Genomic DNA, 27558 nt, shown 5'->3' with positions numbered 1-27558 from the left:
AATCATGCCCAATGGCATGCATCATGCCGCTTGAAGTGCTGTGCCAGTCGTCTTGCCAGAGTTGAACTAGCTTCACTTCCAACTGCATGTACCAATACCCCTGGAGAAATACCATACATGTTAAGGCAGGCTGAACACAGAGATTCTCCAGAATATTCAAAATGCTTCTTCTGTGATGAATCTGGAACGGAGATGGTGCCTCTGCATGAAGCGATGACACCAAAACTAACACATAGGGTTAGGCAATGTGCACTAAAAATACAGGATCAAAGGTTGATTGCGAAAAATCAGTCCTCGTGACCTTGTGGCCCAGGAAGCGAAGTACCACTCAAATTGCCTTGTCAAATTATACAATGCCAGCAGCAGGAAGACAGAAGATGGTGTAAAGGAGAATATCGACCTAACATCTCATGGTATAGCATTAGTGGAACTTATTGGATACATAGAGGACACGAAACTCGGCAACAAGGCCATTGCACCAGTCTTCAAATTGACGGACCTTTTACAGCTATACACTGACCAGACTGTACATTGCCTGTCAAACCCGTGACGGAGACTTGGACAATTTCTTCCAGCATGAGAATCATGCCTACCCTCCGTCATTGTCGCAGCTGGGAAAACTAAGGTTTGGGTCGAAGTCTGATCTTGTTGAATGTCTGGAAAGGTGCTGCACATCATGTGGGGATGCTCCATTAGTTGATGTCATCATATTGGATGGTGCTGCAATCATCAACATGCTCAGGCCCATTGGCATCAAAACGTTCCAAGAATATGCTACACAGGTATTTCTGCCTTATGTCAAAGCACAGCTGCGCAATGTGATGAGAATTGACATAATTTGGGATGTGTACCTGGAAGAGAGTCTGAAGACCACTGCGAGAGAGAATCGAGGAAAAGGTGTTCGGCGGCGTGTTGCACCATCCAACATGATCCCAGGAAATTGGCAAGAGTTCTTGAGATTGGCAGACAACAAGACAGAACTATTCGACTTCTTGGCACACCAGGTAAGCTTTCAGTATTTCACTGGCTTTTTAAAAAACCATATACATGTAGAATCGATTGTAAACTACACAATATCAATGACATGAAATTTAATCTAGCTTCTTTTCTTTGCCAATTTAGGTTGTAGAACATCTTTCTGCGGAAAAGGATGTGTATACAACATGCGGTCAGAATGTGCTCTGCACGAGAGTTCACCAGGACATCTCATCTCTAGCACCATGTACGCATGAGGAGGCAGACACACGGATGCTCCTTCATACAGTTGATGCAGCAAGGAGAGGGTATCGCCGAATCATGTTGCGTACTGTGGATACAGACGTGCTCGTCCTGGCAGTGTCTACTGTGGCACGCCTTGAAAACACTGAAATTTGGGTTGCTTTTGGCACTGGAAAGCACCTGAGGTACATTCCTGCCCACGATATCGCCACTGAGCTTGGTAGTGAGAAGGCACGTGCACTTCCTATGTTTCACGCCTTCACTGGTTGTGATACGGTGTCGTCATTTGCTGGTCGGGGGAAAAAGACTGCGTTCGACACATGGAAGTCCTTCACTGAAGTGACACCAGTATTCTCTACCTTGCTAACGGACCCGACGTCGCTCAATGATTGCATGTCTGTGCTCGAGAAGTATGTCGTCCTGTTGTACGACCGCACATGCACAGAATCTAACGTTGATTCAGCTAGGAAACATCTTCACTACAAAAGCGAGGTCCATCGACACCATACCACCCACCAGAGGAGCACTGTTACAGCACACAAAACGGGCAGTATACCAAGGTGGACATGTGTGGGGACAAGCACTTGTCCATTGTCCAGTACTTCCATCACCAGAGACATGTGGTTGGCAGAAGAGTGCCACACAGGGTTGGCAACCATTATGGACGGTATTACCAGAGGCAGTGGCATCTTGTTCCGAGTTGCTCAGGTGTGGGTGCCAGAAAGGTTGTAGGGGACTATGCAAGTGTGTTAGAGCTGCTCTTAAATGTACATCACTCTGTCGTTGCAGTGGTAATTGTGACCACAATGAGAGCAACTAATAGTTGTTTCAATGTAACATAAACATCCACACTCGAGAAAAACCATACACATTTTCGCACTGAGGGAAATGTTTCAGCCAGAGTGTACTTATTAAGTACTACTTAATATCTAAACCCAATGTGCAACATGTCATAATCAACACAGAAGTGTGAATATGTTTAAGGCTCGACGCTGGGTAAATATTCTATAAATGAACCAGCAGAAACTTGAAAAGTGCAAAATTCATGGTGTTGTTCAAAGTAATCGGCAACAATGTAATGATGTATGGTATGGGAAGTGTTATTTAATGTATAATGCATGGAGTATATATGCATTGGATACAAATGTGTAGATCTATATAATATGTCACTTAGTTTGTGTGGTATTTTTCCCTCCATCTTAATACGATTTAGAATTTGCAACTCGTAGTATAAATGATAAAGTAAAGTCGACTGTTTATGTATCTGGTCGATATCATAGAATTTGGCATTGCCATTGGTCACTATGAATTCAGCTTTTCTTAATTAGTGGTGCCATTTTGTCTGACATATGTGAATAAATCTACAACATACTTCATCCATGGTGTGATATGAATTACTGTGTATAATATGACATTTGCTAGATATCGACAAATCGAATGGTGGCGATCTTGAATTTCAACCTGAAATTGACCATTATATTGATTTATATGCATTTTTTCAAAGCAAATAATGGTTCCATTGGATTCGTCATGTACAGAAACATACAAAAAGACACTTCATTCAGGTTTCTGCGTTGACTATTCATAAAGATATGACAATTAACAGATATTTCGAATCGGCCGGCGGCCATTTTGGATTTTTCCACTTTATGGGCTTCTCGGAAAAAATCCTGCTTGGTACTATATCTAAAATCAATTAGTAGGTCCTTAACATCATATATGCCAATTTTGGTGCTTTCACCACAAAACTCACAATCATTTCACAAATCTGCCCCACTACAAGGTGTAAGCGATGCGACTCGACCTACAGCTGTAATCACGGCTCCCACCCGTACCCTCCATTATCCCACTCCCCTGCCTCCTCCCAGACTCCCAACCCCAGGTTCTGATCCAGGATTTTAGGTTGGGGGTTGGAGGGGGGGGGGTGGAGGGGAGGGGTGATGTCAGATTTTTTTGTCAGATGTCAGAAAAAATGACATTGTATTGAAAAAGACAATTTTGCTGAGCAGAGCGAGGGGAACATTTTTTTTGTGGGCGTTTCTTTTTGTCATAAATTCAAAAGACTATTCTAAATCTAGACAAAGAACACTCTAATACACTTGAAAATAAGTACTCTGGTGAAAAAAAACTTTTTCTCAAACCTCAACATTTATTTGAATTATTATCTCATGATAAAAAATCCAATTGACTGAAAAGCAAACATTGCATATAATGCAATGAATGGCACAATGATCACAAGTAATCAATCGTTCCTACGTAAACTGCAACGACAATAAGCATTCGGACAACAAAGTTGATGTGTGACGTCACTGTGATCACTGTGAAAAACCTATTTAATCAGAGGATTCATGAATAACATCTTTCGGGGATGTTTTCTTCCGTACATGTCCACAATCCTCTCAATGTCTAACTCAATATGTTTGTGCACATATAACAACACCAAAGGATTGAATCGATCCTCCCCCATGGTGCTTTTGGATGCATTCTTTATGGATTTCAGTTTTGAGTTTGCCCTTTCAACACAACTGGATGTCACATGTTAGGAGCAACAAATGTAGGATTTTGGTGAGATTTGGGTACATCAGTGGGTACGTTTAGTGTCTTCAATGGTTGTCGAGATGTCATCGGGCTTGCTGTTTTGGTTGTCCCACATACGGCGCCATAACACCAACTCTTGCTTGAATGTGGACGGCGTAAGCAAGTCCTCCTTATGGTAACTCAGGATGGCGTCCAAAGATTGCTGATCCAGTAATTTCAACTGTGAAAGAATTTAATTTCAATTTAAAGCAGTAATTTCAATTTCAACAAACTCATGGCTCTTCCAGCTTGCTTCGCCAAACTACCAAACCGCATGCTAAACTGCTGGATTAGCAAGTCGAGGAAGAAAAATTGCAAGCCTCCTTTGGTGTGTCTGCAGGTATATTATTTATTTGAGTTTGCCTTCCACAACACCTAGGTGGAACTAATGATGTGAGGTTTGCCACCTCTGCCATTCGCATTGCCTTTCTGTATACAGTCATAATCATGACCTTGTTTTCCCTTGTGGCTGATATGGTTCCTTCAACATGTTCCACCATCATGCATAATATCCAGCGTGGAACCCTGGAGGTTTTTACTCAATCCAATCATATATCCAAAAAAATGAAGAACAGTCTGGAAGGATAAGATGAATCTTCACTCTGTGATACGCGTCATCAATGCATATGCTTCAGCAACAGCTTTCCCATCCCCTCCACATTCTAGGGAGCTGATGGCTTCAAGGCAAGCGAGAACGGCTCATACATTTCATCGAATACCTGTAATGTGCCGATCTTATCAATCCACCTGGTTTGGCAGAACATTTTGAATTTAGACTTACCAATATGTTCAGTTTCGTCCCCTTCAGAGTTCACATCCCTGATAGATTCCTCAAGTCGTCTTCTTCTTTTTGGGGAGTATTATTTTGGTGGATTTAATTGGAGTTTGTTCAAGCTGAACATTCATATCCACTTCGGTGTCTATCACACGTACATTTGGCTGTTCTTTGTTCTATCCTGTTATGTTTTCACCAACATTCTCCATGTCTTCAACTTCTGTAAACATAGATTGATGGCCCCAATCTTCAAAGCCCCCTTGGTGTTTACTTTTCTTGCACACAAGTCTGATAACAAAAAGAAAGTCAAATTAGGATGTTTTCTATAATGGGCTCAGTGGATAACAGGAATTGATTAGAATAAGTTATTTAATTATTTTATCATTTCCGAATCTAAGATTCATGCACAGATTTCGATTCATTTTTGATTAAAAATACATAATTAAACTTTCATAGGATGGGATAAGAACTCGGGATCTCTTGTATACTAAGAAATGGTTAGATTACGATGCAACACACAATCTGCTCTGTTTCCTCAATGCTGGATAGTTCACGATCACGATGCATAAAGGGTAAAAAAACCAACAAAAGATATTACCAACAACACGGCTCGAGACCTATTGGGTAATCATAATTACACAATTCCAACAGACTGAGAAGGATATACCAGTTATTGGAGTTACAAAACCAAATTGTAACAGTTTAACTATTTCTTACCTTCTTTCTGCATGAAGATCATGCTCCTTTTAATTTATCTTTTTTGAAAAAAACTGAGTACTCTTGAATTTTCGCCCTTTTTGATCAATTAAATCTTTCCGCTTCCACCATTGTTGCTGTTGATGTTGTTTAAATGGATAATTAAAATGACAATAACACAAACGATACCGAAAATACTGTACCTAATTGACATCCATCTTTTTCAACAATGTTTAGTAACTAACAGATCCGGATGTTTGACATAATTTGTTGGTACACTTCAAAAAACGTAAACATAATTAAACACTTGAAGCACTTTCTAAATATGTAATTGTTGCACATTTTACATTAAAATTTTTTGAAACACTATGCAATATTAGGTAGACTTACCGACCTCATTATATATTGTCATGTCCCCGGGGTTAAGACCCCAAGAGGACGAATGACCGAAACGAGCTTTCACTCCGAGGGGTATTTCGAACCTTGGTGGGATTGCGTTTTCGCGCGCATGCGGGAAGGTTTGAGGCCTTATCTGATCGGAAACACACAGGGTTATTCCGAACCCACAAAACAAAGAAACGAACCAGGACAGAAAGTAAACTTCAACAAATATAAATTTATTTACAGTAATGTAAAAGACAACAAAAGGTGAGGTAAACTAAAATTCCTAATTGAGACGTCTCCACTCAGACTCATATACAAACAGGGGGAAAAGATAATGAAAGAAAATAAACAATGTTTTGGTCATCGGCCGGCACTCAGCTTTGCATCCCCAAATGGCTGGAAAGGCTTGCTGGTCGTCGCCTTGAACCACCACGCGGGAAACACACAATATGGCGCCGATCGTGCCCGTAGCCAGCCGCCGGCGTGAGGCAAGCAGGCAGGATCCCTCTGTTTCGCTCGCGACTCCCTCCTTCTCCGCAGAGCACCACTGTCAAACAACGCCTCCTCCTTCCACGTTGCAACAATCCCAAAGCCCCGAAACGTCTCCTCACCAGCGCACCCGAGACAACAGCATCCACTCGAGACAGGAGCCAGAAGGAGAGAGAGAGAGAGAGAGAGCCAGAAGGAGAGAGAGAGAGAGCCAGAAGGAGAGAGAGAGAGAGAGAGAGAGAGCCAGAAGAGAGAGAGAGAGCCAGAAGGAGAGAGAGAGAGCCAGAAGGAGAGAGAGAGAGAGCCAGAAGGAGAGAGAGAGAGAGAGCCAGAAGGAGAGAGAGAGAGAGAGCCAGAAGGAGAGAGAGAGAGAGAGAGCCAGAAGGAGAGAGAGAGAGAGCCAGAAGGGGAGAGAGAGAGAGAGAGAGAGCCAGAAGGAGAGAGAGAGAGCCAGAAGGAGAGAGAGATAGAGTCAGAAGGAGAGAGAGAGAGAGTCAGAAGGAGAGAGAGAGAGCCAGAAGGAGAGAGCGAGAGAGAGAGCCAGAAGGAGAGAGAGAGAGAGAGCCAGAAGGAGAGAGAGAGAGCCAGAAGGAGAGAGAGAGAGAGCCAGAAGGAGAGAGAGAGAGCCAGAAGGAGAGAGAGAGAGAGAGAGAGAGCCAGAAGGAGAGAGAGAGAGCCAGAAGGAGAGAGAGAGAGAGAGCCAGAAGGAGAGAGAGAGAGAGAGCCAGAAGGAGAGAGAGAGAGCCAGAAGGAGAGAGAGAGAGCCAGAAGGAGAGAGAGAGAGAGCCAGAAGGAGAGAGAGAGAGAGCCAGAAGGAGAGAGAGAGAGAGAGCCAGAAGGAGAGAGAGAGAGAGAGCCAGAAGGAGAGAGAGAGAGAGAGAGAGAGCCAGAAGGAGAGAGAGAGAGAGAGCCAGAAGGAGAGAGAGAGAGAGCCAGAAGGAGAGAGAGAGACAGAGAGAGCCAGAAGGAGAGAGAGAGAGAGAGAGAGAGAGCCAGAAGGAGAGAGAGAGAGAGAGCCAGAAGGAGAGAGAGAGAGAGAGAGCCAGAAGGAGAGAGAGAGAGAGCCAGAAGGAGAGAGAGCCAGAAGGAGAGAGAGAGAGAGAGAGAGAGCCAGAAGGAGAGAGAGCCAGAAGGAGAGAGAGCCAGAAGGAGAGAGAGCCAGAAGGAGAGAGAGAGAGAGAGAGCCAGAAGGAGAGAGAGAGAGAGCCAGAAGGAGAGAGAGAGAGAGAGCCAGAAGGAGAGAGAGAGAGCCAGAAGGAGAGAGAGAGAGAGCCAGAAGGAGAGAGAGAGAGAGAGCCAGAAGGAGAGAGAGAGAGCCAGAAGGAGAGAGAGAGAGCCAGAAGGAGAGAGAGAGAGAGAGCCAGAAGGAGAGAGAGAGAGCCAGAAGGAGAGAGAGAGAGCCAGAAGGAGAGAGAGAGAGAGAGAGAGAGCCAGAAGGAGAGAGAGAGAGAGAGCCAGAAGGAGAGAGAGAGAGAGCCAGAAGGAGAGAGAGAGAGAGAGAGCCAGAAGGAGAGAGAGAGAGAGAGAGCCAGAAGGAGAGAGAGAGAGCCAGAAGGAGAGAGAGAGAGCCAGAAGGAGAGAGAGAGAGCTAGAAGGAGAGAGAGAGCCAGAAGGAGAGAGAGAGCCAGAAGGAGAGAGAGAGCCAGAAGGAGAGAGAGAGAGCCAGAAGGAGAGAGAGAGAGAGAGAGCCAGAAGGAGAGAGAGAGAGCCAGAAGGAGAGAGAGAGAGCCAGAAGGAGAGAGAGAGAGCCAGAAGGAGAGAGAGAGAGAGAGAGAGCCAGAAGGAGAGAGAGAGAGAGAGCCAGAAGGAGAGAGAGAGAGAGCCAGAAGGAGAGAGAGAGAGAGAGCCAGAAGGAGAGAGAGAGAGCCAGAAGGAGAGAGAGAGAGAGAGCCAGAAGGAGAGAGAGAGACAGAAGGAGAGAGAGAGACAGAAGGAGAGAGAGAGAGCCAGAGCGAGAGCGAGAGCAGAGGAGAGAGAGAGAGAGAGAGAGAGAGAGATGGCGCAACGCGTCTTTTTTTTCTTCCTTTCAGCTCTCGAATGTTCCACGCTGACGTTACACTCTCTCCAATCATCGAGCGCTACTCAATCATCCCATCGCGCCTCCACCAATCACAAAGGCCAGGGCATGGCCTCCTCGTTACGAGTCATTGGGGGTGGAGTCTAGTCGTCGTTCGGGAATGTTCAGATTATGTTGGCGGTCGTGAGGTGGGATTTACGTGCCGATCGGCAAATGCTGTTTCTGGCAGCCCTGGCGGCGTCGTGAGCGAATGAGTGTTTGTGGCATGGCCTTTTATTTGTAATACAACAACATAGGGAGAAATCACCAAGGGCAATTACATACTGGGGAGTTAATCCTTAAGCCCTACCTGATTAGCATAGCTCCACCTCTCGTATGGAGACACATACGATCTGTTCTATACAGATTCCCCACTTCGTTACATAGAGATGGGTTCTTCTTATTCGAGACATTTGGAGCATGCTAATCAACCCATTCTGAACTTTCTTCAGGTATTTCATGCATACCCCCACAACAACATACAACATGCATTTTAAAGGCCATTTTCCCTGCTAGAGCGGGGGTTAGCCTTGCGGTCCCCATGACAATCTTCTCCATTTTGCCCTATTTTCTGCATCTCTCCTTGTTAATCCCCTTGCCCGCATTTCTTCTTCCACCATCTTTAGCCAAGTCTTTCTCGGTCTTCCCAGTCTTCTACTTCCTTCTACATTCATTTCCATCACTCTTCTCAACCAGTCACTTTCATCCTTCCTCAACACATGACCAAACCATCTCACCCTGTTCCTCTTCACGGCATCAATCACAGGCTCTATTCCCATCATCTTTCGCAATTCATCATTTGTCTTCCTCTCTCTCAACCATACTCCGCACATCCGTCGAACCATTCGCATTTCCACCCTTTCCAACCTTCGTTGCTGCTCTACGTTCATTACCCATGTCTCGCTCCCATAAATCATAACACTTCTCACACATGCAGCATACACCTTTCCCTTCAGTTTCAACGACACTCCCCTCATCATCAGCACGCCACTCAGTTCCCGAAACTTCTTCCATGCACATCTCACTCGAGCAACCGTTGCCGAGTCTGATCCACCTTCTCCATTCAGCACGTCTCCGAGGTAGCAAAATGTTTTCACACCTTCCAGCTTCACGCCGTCTCCAAGATCCAACTCAACATTTCCTCCATCTGCAGCTCCCTCTGTGCACACCTTACACTTGAATGTAGCTGCCACACTGGTTAATGACCCTCTCAGACCACTACATTTTTGATGAACCCACTCAGCGCACATTGTACACTGAATGGAGTTCACTCCAACACCCTTCCTACACACAGCACAGGGCCACTTCCCAGTTCTTTCCACCTCACCACATGCTTTACCACTTGCCATCACCTTCGTCTTTCCGATATTCACCTCCAGACCTTTTGTCTCCATACATTCCTTCCACGTGTTCATCTTTTCCTTCAGTCCATCCATACTTTCCGCAATCAACACCAGATCATCTGCATACAACAACTCCCACGGTAAACCCTCCTTTATGTTCTGAGCCAGCACCTCCATCACAGCTACAAATAGTAGTGGACTTAGTACCGACCCCTGATGCACTCCCACCTTCACCTCAAACTCACCACTGTTTCCGTCCTTCGTCCTTACAGCTGTGCGTGCTCTTTTGTACATTGCCAACACTACTCTGATCAACCATTCCTCCACTCCTAACTTCCTCAATGCCCATGTCAATACTTTGCGTGGAACCCGATCGAATGCTTTCTCCAGATCAACAAACCCAAGAAACAACTTCTTCCTCTTCTCCATGTACTTCTCCTGCAACTGCCTCACAATGAAAAGCGCGTCTGTCGTTCCTCTTCCTGGCATGAATCCAAACTGCATTTCGTCGATCTTCACTTTCTTCCTTATCCTCCTCTCCAACACCCTTTCCAATACCTTCATTCCATGCTCCAATAACTTTATCGCTCGGTACGAGCCACACTCCAGAGGGTCACCTTTCCCCTTGTATAGAGGGACGAGGGTACTCAGTTCCCAATCCACTGGAATGCGGCCTTCTTTCACCACCAGATTACAGATCTCTGTCATTCTCTTCACACCCCAACTTCCTGCTGCTTTCAACATATCTCCCACAACTCCCGTCGGCCCTCCCGCTTTTCTACCCTTCATTGCTTTTATCGCTTCCTCAACTTCCTTCTCAGTTATCTTCTCTGCCGGTCCTAAAACTGGGTTACTCTCTATGTTGCCATCCCATTCATTCTCTGTATTCAACAGCATTTCCATATATCTTTTCCATCTTCCTTTAATTCCATCTGGGTCGACAACGATTTGTCCCGCTTCATCCTTCAAGCAACTCACCCCCATCACATCACACCTCTCTTTCGTTATCTGCTTTGCAATCCTGAATACTGCTTTCTGACCCTCTTCCGAATCCAAGCGTTCTCCGAACATTTTCCTACATGCCTCCTGCGCCTTTGCTACCTCTTTCTTTGCAGCCTTCCTGGCTGCCTTATAACTTTCATGCTCTGCTGTTTCTGCTCCCGTACCCTTCGCCTTCTGCCACTCCTTGAACTTCTTCCTCTTCTCGTCAATCCTCTTTCCAACTTCATCATCCCACCACCATGTTTCCGAGTGCCTCGGTGGTCCTTTTGTCCATCCACATACCTCACCAACGGCTCCCAACAGACTAGCTTTCATGGACATCCAACCACTTTCAAGCTCAACCACATCACCCCCACAAACATAACAATATTGTCTTTACTGTGGAACATTAAAAAAAAAATCCCTTTCCCACATTCCGAGACCCCATATTCGGTTATAAATCACCCATGCACCCATGGGACCACTTCCCATGCAAACGAACAAACGTCAAAGAATATCACTCAAAGTTTAGCAACAATGTCATTACAAATATTTAAGCAAAACGACAAGGCAAATGGAAAGGTAAGAGAATGGTGAAACTGTGGTGTGTTCCATTACGATCAGTTTAAAATTGTGACCTGTAGGCGACACACAGACAGACAGAATAACGCACAAGACCAACCAATATACTTGAAAAATCTTCGATTTTAGCAAGTAACAGACAGAGGTGAAAACATAACCTTCATCCACCTTCGGCCGAGGTAAACATAAATCTTCTTCTTAGGCTTCTTCTTCTTCTTCTTCTGCTTAAGACCCACCGTACTTTTAAGTAACGAGATTCCTCCATCTTGTTCAGTTTTGAGCCATCCTCTCTGCATACTCCAATGCAATTCCCCTTTGTCACCGAAGTTCATTTTCAACACTTCCCCACAAGTTTCTTGGCCTCCCCCTTTCCTTCCCCATTGGTGTCCAAACCATAGATTCTTCAGTCAGATTGCCCTCTTGTTTTCTCATGATACATCCTACCATTGCCATACTTGTTCTTGGAAAATCTTTAGAATCCTTCTAAAATAGAAGGCTATATGACCATATCAATGACAGAGAAACCATCGGTTTGCGTTCCATTTCCCTGCTCAGTTTTCCATGTCTCTGCACCACATAAAACTGATTTGACATTGGAATTAAATAGTTGCATCTTTTTTGTCTTTACTGAAAGTTTTCTGGAATGTCAAATCCTTAACAGAGAGATGAACATCGCATGAGCTTTGCTTGAACAGAAAACGGCAATGGAAGTAGAATATAAACTTAAATTTTTTTTACCATTTCATAATTACACTTCCACAATGAAGTCGACGATGTTAATTGCGTGTTTAAAATGTATGATTGGCTCTTTGTGCACCAACTGCGAATGGTTTTAATTATAATTGGCTGTTCTGCACAAAAAGGTTGCCAACCCGTGGCCTCGAGGTATGCACGTTCGCCGCTGAGCTGTCTCACCTGGGTTTGAATCTCAACCCAGCTATAAACTGCCATCCGGGTGTTTCAAAGTGCTTCAAATGTGGTAAACTTGTAATTAAATTGTTTGTTTTGTTCTTTATCCAACCTTTAAAACATTTATTTGATTTCAACTGAATTCTATATTTGAATACTGTAGAACTCAAATTGACTGGTTTGCAATTCCAAAAACCTTCACCACTTTGCAAAGTTTTACGCCGTCTCGACCAATTAAATTTGCCGCGGGCTCTGAGGGCGGAGAAGCAGCGAGATTCAGACGAACACGACGAGATTCAGACGAACACGACGAGATTCAGACGAACACGACGAGATTCAGACGAACACGACGAGATTCAGACGAACACGACGAGATTCAGACGAACACGACGAGATTCAGACGAACACGACGAGATTCAGACGAACACGACGAGATTCAGACGAACACGACGAGATTCAGACGAACACGACGAGATTCAGACGAACACGACGAGATTCAGACGAACACGACGAGATTCAGACGAACACGACGAGATTCAGACGAACACGACGAGATTCAGACGAACACGACGAGATTCAGACGAACACGACGAGATTCAGACGAACACGACGAGATTCAGACGAACACGACGAGATTCAGACGAACACGACGAGATTCAGACGAACACGACGAGATTCAGACGAACACGACGAGATTCAGACGAACACGACGAGATTCAGACGAACACGACGAGATTCAGACGAACACGACGAGATTCAGACGAACACGACGAGATTCAGACGAACACGACGAGATTCAGACGAACACGACGAGATTCAGACGAACACGACGAGATTCAGACGAACACGACGAGATTCAGACGAACACGACGAGATTCACACGAACACGACGAGATTCACACGAACATGACGAGATTCAGACGAACACGACGAGATTCAGACGAACACGACGAGATTCAGACGAACACGACGAGATTCAGACGAACACGACGAGATTCAGACGAACACGACGAGATTCAGACGAACACGACGAGATTCAGACGAACACGACGAGATTCAGACGAACACGACGAGATTCAGACGAACACGACGAGATTCAGACGAACACGACGAGATTCAGACGAACACGACGAGATTCAGACGAACACGACGAGATTCAGACCAATACGACGAGATTCAGACCAACACGACGAGATTCAGACCAACACGACGAGATTCAGACCAACACGACGAGATTCAGACCAATACGACGAGATTGAGACGAACACGACGAGATTCAGACAAACACGACGAGATTCAGACCAACACGACGAGATTGAGACGAACACGACGAGATTGAGACGAACACGACGAGATTCAGACAAAAACGACGAGATTGAGACGAACACGACGAGATTCAGACCAACACGACGAGATTCAGACCAACACGACGAGATTCAGACCAACACGACGAGATTGAGACGAACACGACGAGATTGAGACGAACACGACGAGATTCAGACAAACACAATGAGATTCAGACAAACACGACGAGATTCAGACAAACATGACGGACGTTAACTTCGTCCAAAATATTTAGCGCATCTTTCTCTTAAAGATCATTCCAAAATCGAATGGTCATTTTCTCCGAAAAGTATTAGCAGAAGGTTCAGCTCCCGACAATTCTGTTTGAACCATCGCCTTTCTAATGGTCGACATTGCTTCCTGTAATTCAAAATTCACGAACAAAGCCAATATAGATTATGCTCGGAAAAGCAAAAAATAATTGAAAAGACCCTTCCCATGTCCTTTTTCTCAAGATTGCGTGGGGTAAGTTGTTCTATGAACTATTTCCTGATGCAAGACCAATAATTATGGGAATTAAAAATTGACCATCTTTAAAACAAGTCAATTCCACAGTTTCAACAAACATCAATGGCGTTTTTGTTTTAAAAACCGATTAGAAATGTTGCCCGAAAGTTATAATTCCGGCCAATATATTAACAGGTGCAGACAAACAAACTGGCCTTTGCTGCCGAATTTGACAGGGGATAAAAGGATGGATCAAACAGTGATGGCAATGACGATGACAACCAACTTGTAATCCATCATTAATATTCTGAATAATTGTTAATGTGGATTCATGGAAACAAGTTTTCAGGCTGATAACCTTTGGCCACAAACTCGAAGGTTGGCAGCGCTGGTGGATGACGATATTTTGGTGCGATGAAGAAACCAAGGGTTGGCAGGATGGCTCCGAGCTACGCACACTCTATGCTTAGAGCTACTCTGAGCCGTCTAGCCTGGGTTCGAATTTCGACCCAACTATAAACTGCCACCCTGGTGTTTCGCGCGCAGGGCGAAGCATCAATGTATATATACGCCGTCTATCGGAAGGACATTAAACTGGAGGACCCGTCAGCCAGCACTGGTTGTTGGTGGACATTAAAGATCCCACTGTGTCTTTTGCGAAGAGGAGACACCAACACAGTTAAACACAGGAGACAACAAGTTAAAAGATCCTGCCACCTTCAATCCAGTACCCTGCGTAGGAGTGGTGACCTGTCCAGGATGGTTTCCAGTCGAGAAATGATTCTCAGCCAATCACAATGGACCCCAGAACTCTGTAAAGAGTATGGGTCTCCACTTTCTATGAAAAACAAACTCAAGTGCTACCGAGAAAAAAAAATCAATACTGTACAATAGAATTTCTTCTAAAATCAACAGTTTGATTGGTGAATTTTGTTGGTCTCTGACATTTGTGGTTTTGGAACATTTTGTAGCCTAAAATTGCCTATCGTACACAAAAGACAATCTGCAAACCTAAAGCTTCTGGGAGCCTCGGCAGCCTCCAAGCCCTTGGGCATAAATGTTACTCTCATGCAAATCAGCCCCAGACTACTTTTCCAAACTGGCCTTCTACTCTAACACCAACTGAGAACCCTGCAAGAAGAGAATAACAGCAAACTGATGAAAGCACAATTCGGTTACCATGTATTTTACACTCGGGATCCAACAGTAGAATGGCACAGAACCTTTGGTGGATGAGATAAATACCAGTGTTTAACATTGTTTTGCAAAAGATTTTCTTTCGATGGAGACAGAACATGTCAAGACATGTCATTCAGGTTTCAACAGAGCATGTTAATAGCAATGTGGAAACTAATGTTTCTTTAACGGCCCAATTATTTCTACCTTCTCGTGGGATCAGCCGGGGAACGTTTTCGGCCCAAGTCTTTCAGGAACTGGCTCGCCAGGCTTGTCGATCGACTGAAGGTGGCAGGGATTTGCAATTTCCTTGAGGTTCCAGTGATAACTCACATCCTCTTCAGCGAAAGCTCTTTAGCGTCCTCCAACGGCCAGTGCTGGCAGACGTGTCCTCTGGCCTAGCGTCCTTCCGATGTGCTGTGTTCACATGAAGACTGGCCGAACACCCTTCCAAAATCACCCCGCATGTGAACTATTACTGGAACGAGATTCTAACCCAAGAAGGCGAGGTGCATGCATCTCCAAGCGATGCTGCCGGCCCGTAAAATCGCCATGTGAGAAATAAATCATAAAAAGGTATCTGGTACCCAAAGCATATTAAAACCAGCAACATGGTACGGAATTGTCATAAACACAGGAGTCGAAAGGACTGTTCACATATGAATGAATGAATGAATGAATGATCGTTTTAAGGCCATTTTCCCCGCTAGAGCAGGGGTTAGCCTTGCGGGCCCCATGACAATCATGGTTCCCTGTTTGAGGCAATGTTTTTATGGCCGGATGCCCTTCCTGACGCCAACCCTTAGTCGCCTCTTACAATGCGCAGGGACACAGTGTACCTATTCTAAATCTGGGTACACACCGTGATCATTCATCCCAGCAAGCTCGTACTCAATTTGCCGACCTCGGAAGGATGACAGGCTGAGTCAACCCCCCTGGCGTTAATTCAGCGATCGATCGGGATTCGAACCCAGGATCCCAAGCTGGCACCCTAACCGCTAAGCCAACACCAGACAGAAGATGCAATTTTTTAAAAAAGCTAAAGAGCCATATAGGTGATCGAGTAAAGATAAAGGTACGAATAAAGGACCTCCGAAATTTTCATGAATTGCTTTGTAGGCCGAGAGACCACAATAAGGTTTTTGTTTCGTATGCAGCCAGTGGCTGCTGGTTGCATCATTTCTCTGGAAGTGCGTTTGTGCCGCTGATGCAGTCCCCCAATTACCAGTGAGCTGGTACTCAATTAGCCGCCCTCGGAAGGATGACAGGCTGAGTCAACCCCCCCCCCGGCGTTAATTCAACGATCGACCGCGATTCAAATTCAGGATCCCAATATAGGATCCCAAGCTGGCACCCTAACCGTTAAGCCAACACCACGCTACCACAAGTAAGGTATTGTCAGTATATATTGGTTACATGTTGATGCATTTTTTAAAAGTTTTTTGGGTTTTTTTCTTTTTTGAAACACCCACCGCAATAAGATTCCGAGTGCGCAGAAATCTGTAGATCTGTGTTGGTTCTGCAGAGACAGAAGAAAATTAATTAAAGATTGCTTCATGTTGTGTTAAAACCAAATTTCTGGAATAGAAACCTCACACCTCGTGATACAAAAACGAGACACCTTCACTTCTTGCATATGGAGGCAGAATAACTTCACATTCAGTTACAGAATTTACACCAACGTCGATATCCAAGTGTAAGTACGAGTGGGAGTATGAGCGAGAGAGAAACACAACCTTTGGGGTCCAAGCAATCATGAATACTCACCCGAGAATAGACACGTTTTACGTTGGGGGGTGGGGTGGGTGGGGGTGGGGGAGGGAGTTTTTGGAAGCGTCTAGTCATCAAAACAATTTCCCAGGGGAAACTTATTGGATGTTGAGGCAAGATAGCATTTGGCAATTCCCAGAGGAAATGACATTTCTGATCAAAATAAAAGCAATCAGAAAGGTCATGCATTTTGTTTGCCACAAATATGAAGGCTTCATAAGAGAATAATAAAATGGACACCAACCACCGGGTGCGAGTCCAAGCATCCACTGGGCAAAGGCATCCAATAACCGCCGGGCGTGGGCATCAAAACGCCGGGCATGGGCACCAAACAACCAGCCGCAGGGGCGCGTGCATCAGCCAACTGCCAAGGCGCGCATCAGCCGACCGCCAGGGCACGGGCATCAGCCGACCCCCAGGGCACGGGCATCAGCCGACCCCCAGGGCACGGGCATCAGCCGACCGCCAGGGCACGGGCAATCAGCCGACCGCCAGGGCACGGGAAATCAGCCGACCGCCAGGCAAGGAACATCAGCCGACCGCCAGGGCACGGGCATCAGCCGACCGCCAGGGCACGGCATCAGCCGACAGCCAGGGCACGGGCATCAGCCGACAGCCAGGGCACGGGCATCAGCCGACAGCCAGGGCACGGGCATCAGCCGACAGCCAGGGCACGGGCATCAGCCGACAGCCAGGGCACGGGCATCAGCCGACAGCCAGGGCACGGGCATCAGCCGACAGCCAGGGCACGGGCATCAGCCGACAGCCAGGGCACGGGCATCAGCCGACAGCCAGGGCACGGGCATCAGCCGACAGCCAGGGCACGGGCATCAGCCGACAGCCAGGGCACGGGCATCAGCCGACAGCCAGGGCACGGGCATCAGCCGACAGCCAGGGCACGGGCATCAGCCGACAGCCAGGGCACGGGCATCAGCCGACCGCCAGGGCACGGGCATCAGCCGACCGCCAGGGCACGGGCATCAGCCGACCGCCAGGGCACGGGCATCAGCCGACCGCCAGGGCACGGGCATCAGCCGACCGCCAGGGCACGGGCATCAGCCGACAGCCAGGGCACGGGCATCAGCCGACAGCCAGGGCACGGGCATCAGCCGACAGCCAGGGCACGGGCATCAGCCGACAGCCAGGGCACGGGCATCAGCCGACAGCCAGGGCACGGGCATCAGCCGACAGCCAGGGCACGGGCATCAGCCGACCGCCAGGGCACGGGCATCAGCCGACCGCCAGGGCACGGGCATCAGCCGACCGCCAGGGCACGGGCATCAGCCGACCGCCAGGGCACGGGCATCAGCCGACCGCCAGGGCACGGGCATCAGCCGACCGCCAGGGCATGGGCATCAGCCGACCGCCAGGGCACGGGCATCAGCCGACCGCCAGGGCACGGGCATCAGCCGACCGCCAGGGCACGGGCATCAGCCGACCGCCAGGGCAAAGGGCAACGGGCATCAGCCGACCGCCAGGGCAAGCGCATCAGCCGACCGCCGGGGCAGGGGTATCAGCCGACCGCCAGGGCGCTGGCATCAGCCGACTGCCAGGGCGCTGGCATCAGCTAACTGCCAGGGAACGGGCACCAGCCAACCACAGAGGCTTGGGTAACAACCAACCGCAGGGTGCAGGCACCAGCCAAACAAGTGGGAACCATCCAACCACTAGGTGGGGACACCAGCCAACCACAGGGCGGGGACACCAGCCAACCACAGGGCGGGGACACCAGCCAACCACAGGGCGGGGACACCAGCCAACCACAGGGCGGGGACACCAGCCAACCACAGGGCGGGGACACCAGCCAACCACAGGGCGGGGACACCAGCCAACCACAGGGCGGGGACACCAGCCAAACACAGGGCGGGGACACCAGCCAAACACAGGGCGGGGACACCAGCCAAGCACAGGGCGGGGACACCAGCCAAGCACAGGGCGGGGACACCAGCCAAGCACAGGGCGGGGACACCAGCCAACCACCGGGTGGGGGACACCAGACAACCACCGGGCGGGGACACCAGACAACCACCGGGCGGGGACACCAGCCAAACACAGGGCGGGGACACCAGCCAACCACAGGGCGGGGACACCAGCCAACCACAGGGCGGGGACACCAGCCAACCACAGGGCGGGGACACCAGCCAACCACAGGGCGGGGACACCAGCCAACCACAGGGCGGGGACACCAGCCAACCACAGGGCGGGGACACCAGCCAACCACAGGGCGGGGACACCAGCCAACCACAGGGCGGGGACACCAGCCAACCACAGGGCGGGGACACCAGCCAACCACAGGGCGGGGACACCAGCCAACCACAGGGCGGGGACACCAGCCAACCACAGGGCGGGGACACCAGCCAACCACAGGGCGGGGACACCAGCCAAACACAGGGCGGGGACACCAGCCAACCACAGGGCGGGGACACCAGCCAACCACAGGGCGGGGACACCAGCCAACCACAGGGCGGGGACACCAGCCAACCACAGGGCGGGGACACCAGCCAACCACAGGGCGGGGACACCAGCCAACCACAGGGCGGGGACACCAGCCAACCACAGGGCGGGGACACCAGCCAACCACCGGGTGGGGACACCAGCCAACCACCGGGCGGGGACACCAGCCAACCACCGGGCGGGGACACCAGCCAACCACCGGGCGGGGCACCAGACAACCACCGGGCGGGGACACCAGCCAACCACCGGGCGGGGACACCAGCCAACCACCGGGCGGGGACACCAGCCAACCACCGGGCGGGGACACCAGCCAACCACCGGGCGGGGACACCAGCCAACCACAGGGCGGGGACACCAGCCAACCACAGGGCGGGGACACCAGCCAACCACAGGGCGGGGACACCAGCCAACCACAGGGCGGGGACACCAGCCAACCACCGGGCGGGGACACCAGCCAACCACCGGGCGGGGACACCAACCAAACACGGGCACCAGCCAACCACCGGACTGAGGCACCAACCAACCATTGGGCGCGGGCACCAACCAACCACCGGCGCGGGCACCAACCAACCCCCGGGCGCGGGCACCAACCAACCAACCAACCACCGGGCGTGGGCGCCAGCCAACCACCGGGCACGGGCGCCAACTAACCACCGGGCACGGGCACCAACCACCGGGCGCGGGCACCAGCCAACCACCGGGCGCGGGCACCAGCCAACCACCGGGCGCGGGCACCAGCCAACCACCTGGCGCGGGCACCAGCCAACCACCTGGCGCGGGCACCAGCCAACCACAAAACGGGGACACCAGCCAACCACCGGGCGGGGACACCAGCCACCCACCGGGCACGGGCATCCAACCAACCACCGGGGCACGGGCACCAGCCAACCACCGGGGCACGGGCACCAGCCAACCACCGGGGCACGGGCACCAGCCAACCACCGGCACCGGGCGAGGACACGAACCACCAAATGGGGCCGTGAACAACGAACACTCACTTTCAAACGCCTGCATGAACAGGTCCTGGTCTGCAAGCAAAAGCTCCATCTTGCTCTTCTTTCCAGCGCCCTTGGCGCTGGCGAGCCGAGAAGACGCCATGGCCCGCGCTCCAGAACGGCCCGCTTGGGCTGGCCGGTTGGGCTTGCGGCTCGGCCCAGCGCCGGTTCCCGATCCTGGCCCCGGGCCAGTCCGGCTGGGTATTTCGCGGGCTCCCGCGCAAGGCATCTCCAGACGAACTCGTGTGCGTGTCCGTGAGTGTGGATCACACCTTCTTTCTCTTCTGTTCTTACAATCTTTCCCGTCTCTTGGCCCTTAACGACGCACTTTCCTCTCTTCTCCCCTTCTCTTTCCCTTACTTCCTCTCGATCATAATCTCCCTTTACAGATCACACCCCTCATCGGTCTTTCTCCTTCCCCTTATCGTTCACTCTTCCTCTTCGAGTGCCTCCCCCTCGCCTCTCCTTCTCTACCCGCCCTAAACCGCGCCCACTCATTCCTCTCACACCACCACGCCACTCTTCACTCACTCACTCACTCACCCGTCTCATTCCCTCACTTGCTCACTCACTCTTATTTTCATTCACTCACTCCTGTCAATCAATCAATCAATCAACCAGTCACCAGTCACCACTCACTCACTCACTCACTCACTCACTCACCCACTCACTCATTCACTCACTCACTCACTCCTAACAGAACTCATTCCTAAACCCATCCTCTTCCTCGTATTTAGTACCAATGAGTTTTCATCCTATTTCAATCTCTATTTCTTTCACAATTTTCATCTTCAAATGTTTATCAATTCTCAACACAGAGTGACAGACCTAATCAATCATTATCCAGACTAATAACCAACACACAGAACTTTATAGTATTATAATATTAATATTATTTGTTATTTCTCCGACCGTTCATTGAACATCTTTCATTTGTTACGCATTGTGAACGGAAAGTTTCAAATTATGAGGACTTGAGCATACACTTCCCCAAACACGAGGTTCTACGGACGTCATTCGAAATGTATTTCAATGGAGAGCGCCTATAACGCCTAACAAATTACAATTGCAATGAGACAGCGCAAAGATGAGTACGTATATTGTAGATTTACGTTTTAATTTCGCCGAACAAAACCTCATGTCCGAATTGTGTTCATCCAACGTTGCTTCCCGAGACCCCGCCCCTTTCCCTCAATCCCCGCCCCTTTCCCTCAATCCCCGCCCCTTTAACGGCGTCGCCACACCCCTCCCCCTCCTTTGCGTCCCCACGTGCTCCCCAGGCGTGCGTCTCAGGTTCCTCGTCCACAGTCGTGGTTGGTGGTTTGGATTTCCTTTGTTAGGTTTTCCCACACCAAACCAAAACAGAAATCGACGCTAAATCGATACATAAGTTAATATACTGTACTTGTCTTATGAGTTGTGAAGGTGCCATATCGTCCTCCGATTGAACTGATTAAATCGCAATTATAAATTTATCTATAACTGTAGAGTATGAAAATGACATAATGTCGATGTTATTTTTTTTGCAAAATGCAACCTTGATTATCGAATCGATACATGTACAAAGTTTGATCGAAAGCTCTAACGCATTGTGTGTGTGTGTGTGTGTGTGTGTGTGTGTGTGTGTGTGTGTGTGTGTGTGTGTGTGTGTGTGTGTGTGTGTGTGTGTGTGTGTGTGTGTGTGTGTGTGTGTGTGTATAAAAGAGAGATAGAATTGTGAGGAACAGAAATGAAAAAACGAGGTGTGTGTGTGTGTGTGTGTGTGTGTGTGTGTGTGTGTGTGTGTGTGTGTGTGTGTGTGTGTGTGTGTGTTGGTCGAGTTGGTAGGGTTGGTAGATTAAAACAAGTTTTCTTTAAAATCACAAAACGACACCAAATCGAATCAGTAAAACACAATACGAATAGTAAAAATAATATTCATGAGATATTTATGTAAATACAGTACAATATAAGAAATAAATATACTACAAATCAATGTTGCTAGAAATCAGTGGTTGCTAGGATACGGCAGCATGCCAAAAACCGTTTTCCGTGACAGTTTAAACATTCGAAATACAGTTTGATCCAGAGGTAGGTGGTGTGGTCATGCTGGTTGGTAGATACAGTGCATTCAGAAAGTATTCAGACCCCTTCACTTTTTTCACATTTTGTTATGTTGCAGCCTTATGCTGAAATCGTTTAAATTCATTTTTTACCTCATCAATCTACACTGAATACCTCATAATGACAAAGAGAAAACAGGATTTTAGAAAGTTTTGCAAATTTATTAAAAAGAAAAAACTGAAATATCACATTTACATAAGTATTCATACCCTTTGCTATGACACTTGAAATTTAGCTCGGGTGCCTCCCATTTCTCTTGATCATCTTTGAGATATTTCTACACCTTGATTGGAGTCAACCTGTGGTAAATTCAATTGATTGGACATGATTTGGAAAGGCACACACCTGTCTATATAAGGTCTCACAGCTGACAATGCATATCAGAGCAAAAACCAAGCCATGAGGTCGAAGGAACTGCCTGCAGAGCTCAGAGACAGGATTGTGTCGAGGCACAGATCTGGGGAAGCCTACAAAAAAAAATTCTGCTGCATTGAAGGTTCCCAAGAGCACAGTGGCCTCCATAATTCTTAAATGGAAGACGTTTGGAACAACCAGGACTCTTCTTCGAGCTGGCAGCCCGGCCAAACTGAGCAATCGGGGGAGAAGGGCCTTGGTAAGAGAGGTGACCAAGAACCCGATGGTCACTCTGACTGAGCTCCAGAGATCCTGTGTGGAGATGGGAGAAACTTCCAGAAGGACAACCATCACTGCAACACTCCACCGATCTGGGCTTTATGGCAGAGTGGCCAGACGGAAGCCAAATAGTTCAATCTTGGTTTCATCAGACCACAGAATCTTGTTTCTCACAGTCTGAGAGTCCTTTAGGTGCTTTTTTGCAAACTGCAAGCGGGCTTTCAAGTGTCATAGCAAAGGGTATGAATACTTATGTCAATGTGATATTTCAGTTTTTTCTTTTTAATAAATTTGCAAAACTTTCTAAAATCCTGTTTTCTCTTTGTCATTATGGGGTATTGAGTGTAGATTGATGAGGGAAAAAGTGAATTTAAACGATTTCAGCATAAGGCTGCATCATAACAAAATGTGAAAAAAGTGAAGGGGTCTGAATACTTTCTGAATGCACTGTATGGTATATTTAAGGTTAGATGTGCATGATTTTATGATATTATCATATTATGGAGTGTGTAAGGAAAGTTATAAATATGTGATAATACATTAAATCCTATTGCGAGTAAAGTTGGAATAAGTGATGTTGCATTGATGGTTTGACTGACTGCCTGTACGCAACTGAGGTTGTGGATCTACTGATGATCTATTGATGTGGATCCATGATCGACCTTGTGGGTCCGCGGTTTTGGAGAGGTCCTGGGCTGAAATGATTGAAACCTCGAGGAGGAACGATGCCCAGCTGATGATCCATGCAGTCGGGAAACTAGTCAATTGCTTACAGGTTAAGGTTCTTGCTTTAGGTGGAGGAACTATGTTTTGAGGTTTACAATTTAAATAAAGTTGAATATGGGATGTTGTGAAATTAACATCATTTACAGCAATCCTTTAAATTATTTATATTTGAGTTTAGGAACAACCAATACTGTACAATTAATTAAATGCATTTTTAAAATAAGAATTGAAAAAGAGAAATAAGTATTGAAAATCATAAGCGATATAATTGTGAGAAATAAAAATAAGAAGGTGTGTGTGTGTGTGTGTGTGTGTGTGTGTGTGTGTGTGTGTGTGTGTGTGTGTGTGTGTGTGTGTGTGTGTGTGTGTGTGTGTGTGTGTGTGTGTGTGTGTGTGTGTGTGTGTGTGTGTGTGTGTGTGTGTAAATATATTGTTGCGGATCTCAGAAACGTCGGCTCTCCCCTTATCAAGAAGGGGTTAATCCCCTTGTCCTCTTATCTGACCGACGCGACCCTGGAAGTTATAACGTCCTTCCCGGCATGGCGTTAGGTAGGGTTTGTTAGGCCTAGGGATTCGCTACTACCTAAGTACTAACGCCGGCAAGAAACGAGGGAATAACTCCCGCCCGAATCACAGATATTGGTGGAAACGCCGAGCGGATAGCGATCCGCGATCCGAGCTGTTAACAAGTGACTAGACCCGATTATGGCGGTTCCGATCGTGCCATGTTTACCCAATGGAGAAAAGACTAGGACGATCGGATTAAGGAGAAACCAGAAAGAACAAGGCAATTTATTAACAAATGTACAAAGAAGAAGAGGAAACGAAAGAATGTCCAAGAAAGAAAGAGGAAGGAAAAGTACACAGGGCAGTCTTAATTACAGTCTTAACTTATTCCCTGGACAAACGGGCCCGTCTCACACACAGTCACTCACACGGGGATTGCAGATGGTAGGGTGGAAGGTCCGGCGATGGTGTCCAGGCTCCAGTCCGGCTCCGGTCCAGCAGACGAAACCCGGCAGGCAGCTCTCCGCAGTGTAACGCGAACGGACAATTATAATGACGGGGGAAGGCTGGTCTACTGGCGTACGTAATATGCGCACTACTCGCTCCAAACGACCCCTCCCCAATGTCCTGCACACTGCAGTTCATGGCAATGCGTGCCGCGCGCTCGCCCTTAGTACAGCGGGTTTCCACAGCACGTCTCTTTGAAATACCAATGCCAGCGAGCCCTCTTTGATCAAGCGCATAGGTCCTTATACTCGTGAGTCCTCCATAAGCACGACAGTCCTTTCCACAACGATAAGTCCTCACGAGGGCTTTGTGCGCTGGCTTTTATAAGTCAAGCCAGCGATTGCTCCGCAAGCCCCAACCACACCCTGTCAGGCGATGTCACTCCAGCCCTGGTTGGCTGGTTATGGCTTACCGGCCGCGCCCTGACGGCTGGGTGACATGGCCACACCTCCTCCCTGGTGCTCCGCCCCCTTTTTCCGGGCTTCACCTCGTGGCTTATGGCGGCGTTGAGCGAGCTCAAGGGCAGCGAAGGCTGCGGCCAAGGAGCGTACCAAATTGGGAGGGGCCATGGGGCACAGACTGGGGAGCGCGCTTAATGGCGTCGCTTGGAGGGAGGCTGCAAAATGGACGAGGGGCCTACTTCTTATTTGATTGACGCAACGCAGATTCAACTATTGGAAAATGGCCTTATCTAACACATACTAAGAAATAACTGATGTCCTATGGTGACCTACGTGTTGCTTGTGGCCTACCTATGGGCTCCTTTAACCTTTAATGATGTTATATTTATTTACAAGTGTGGGTTCTCAAAACCGCAACACGGCACCCCTCCTTTTGCCAGGCTCGGCCCAAGCCGATCGATACCTGGGTCAGGACTATCTTTTAACAATTAGTGTGACACTTCGGTGTGGTTAGCCTCTACTTTTAAACGATTTTTTATCTGGATGGCGCGACTACCCTGAGTGCGACAGTTTTAACACTAGATATGTCCCCCCTGCTGCGTTGTGTCCTATCTAACTGACTCACGCCCACAATTAACCGAGTTACGGAATGGTTCTCAAACTAAACATTTAAGCTGGTGGGGAGCATTATTTACAAGACACTAATTAATTATTTACAAAACTGTGGGAAAAAGAACAAGAACTTTTGATAAGAGGAAATACCCTATGCACTGCACTGCACCGACACACCATACACCCATGTGCACAATAAATGCACCATAATAAAAAAATGCATGAAAAGCACCAGCACCAAAAATGCACAAAAACATTTCAATAATTATTAAAAATGATGACGTCTTGTGCTTGTCTGCTGGGCCGATGTATCTTGGCTGTATCTTCTTGCTTGATGTTAATTAATTAATAAAAAGGGCACAAACCACGTCCGCTTTTTTATTTATGGCCGGCAGGGCCAACTCAGGTGGTCCGCCTGCATGGCATTGATGCCACTTAAAACAGTGGTCCGCAAGCCAGATACTGCTGGCAGCAATGGTCTGTCCCAGCAAAAGTGCCAGGCCACAGAATGTGTGGTCCATAGGTGCCAGGCCACAGAACATGTGGTCCATAGGTGCCAGGCCACAGAACGTGTGGTCCATATGGTGTATCAGTGCAGGCAGGCAGGCAGGCAGCCGGGTGCAGGCAGCAAGAGTGCGGCCGCACAATTCAGGGCACCTGCACACTCCCCTCGCACAAAAGACCATAGGTCCATGAGTGGGGAAGGAAGACAAAGCAGAGGTTAGCGGGGTGCAAGGGCGCAAGGGTACACATCAAAACAAGGCAATGCGACATGAAGGGCGCGGGAGAGCGAGCTGAGAAAGCTCGTCCCTACTCGTTCGTCACCCCCCATGTCAGCCTACACTACCCTTGCCCTCCCCCGTACTTACACAATTTACAAATTTACAAATTCGTCTCTACTGTCTCGTCCACCATATCTCCCCTAAACCAAATTCGTCACCCAATCCCTCCCCAGAAGGAAGGGATGGAATAAACACAATGTCAAACTCCATCATGATGCGTCTTACATTCTCCAAATATCCGCAAAACCTGGTGTGGAGTCCTATCACCTCGGTGAGTGGATGCGGATGGTGCGAAGAGATTTTCCTCCTAACTGTCCTTCTAAATGACATTAGCTCTCTAAACTACCCAGGGTCTTGCCCTGCTAATCCATTGGCCATCTTTACACTATGCGGTTCTAAAAACCAATTCCCATTGTCCATACTGTGGTGCTCTCCCAAATTTGGGGTCTCACTCCCCCATTTTTTCCATCTGTGCCCTCGCACAATTTCGGGGCTGGGTCGTGTGGCCCTACCAGCAGGTCTACTTACCTGCGACCTCCGCCACTGAAGCCGCCTCCCGAGCTTGCCTGCTCCTGACGACTACCTAACCGGGGAAGGCCCTCCCTGGCTCTTACCCCACTAATGCCCCCTCTGGCATTGGGCTACCCGGGTCCTCTCCTCAGGATCCTCGGGCCCCGCTGAACACTACTTGAACTCTAACCTGGCTCCCAGAGCCTACCTGCGGCCTCACCTAGCCGACAGACTACCAGTGGCGGAGTGCTCATTTAACCATACGTACCAATTAAGCCACACGCCCAGCCATTCCACGAACTTACGCACCCCTCCAAGCACGTCATTGCTACTTCACACACCACAGATTTCAATATCCAACAAATTTACCTACTCCCTCTACCTAACCTTAAACTACCCTCCCCGGGTACTCATGAAGGCGTCCATCTTCCCCCATCCACTCCTTCGCACCATGCACGCCACACCACGTATTCCACACTACTCACTCCACACCATTTATTCCATACCATTTATTCACTTGCACCCCATGCAAGTCATTCACTCAACACCATTACACTTGTCCTCAATACTCCACTCATACA

At 48.3% G+C, this 27558-nt stretch overlaps 1 protein-coding gene across 4 annotated transcripts in view; it reads right to left on the bottom strand.

Annotated features, from left to right (window-relative positions):
• Positions 1 to 20668, bottom strand: part of SUZ12 (SUZ12 polycomb repressive complex 2 subunit) — a 131814-nt gene extending 111146 nt beyond the window's left edge. For 3 of the 4 annotated variants that reach the window (XM_068115817.2, XM_068115816.2, XM_068115814.2), the window contains exons 1-2: positions 20200 to 20565; positions 16450 to 16496 (exon numbers count right to left, since the gene is read on the bottom strand). In XM_068115817.2, coding sequence (XP_067971918.2) covers positions 16450 to 16496; positions 20200 to 20425 — 273 coding nt within the window. In that variant the 5' untranslated portion in view covers positions 20426 to 20565. Of the gene's footprint in view, positions 1 to 16449; positions 16497 to 20199 lie in introns of all 4 variants that reach the window. The other variant, XM_068115813.2, reaches the window with a different exon arrangement.
• Between the last annotated feature and the right edge of the window lie 6890 nt (positions 20669 to 27558).

This window comes from Myxine glutinosa, chromosome 5, assembly GCF_964187855.1.
Source record: "Myxine glutinosa chromosome 5, kmMyxGlut1.1, whole genome shotgun sequence".
Lineage (NCBI taxonomy): Eukaryota > Metazoa > Chordata > Myxini > Myxiniformes > Myxinidae > Myxine > Myxine glutinosa.
This window is presented reverse-complemented; position numbering and strand designations above follow the sequence as displayed.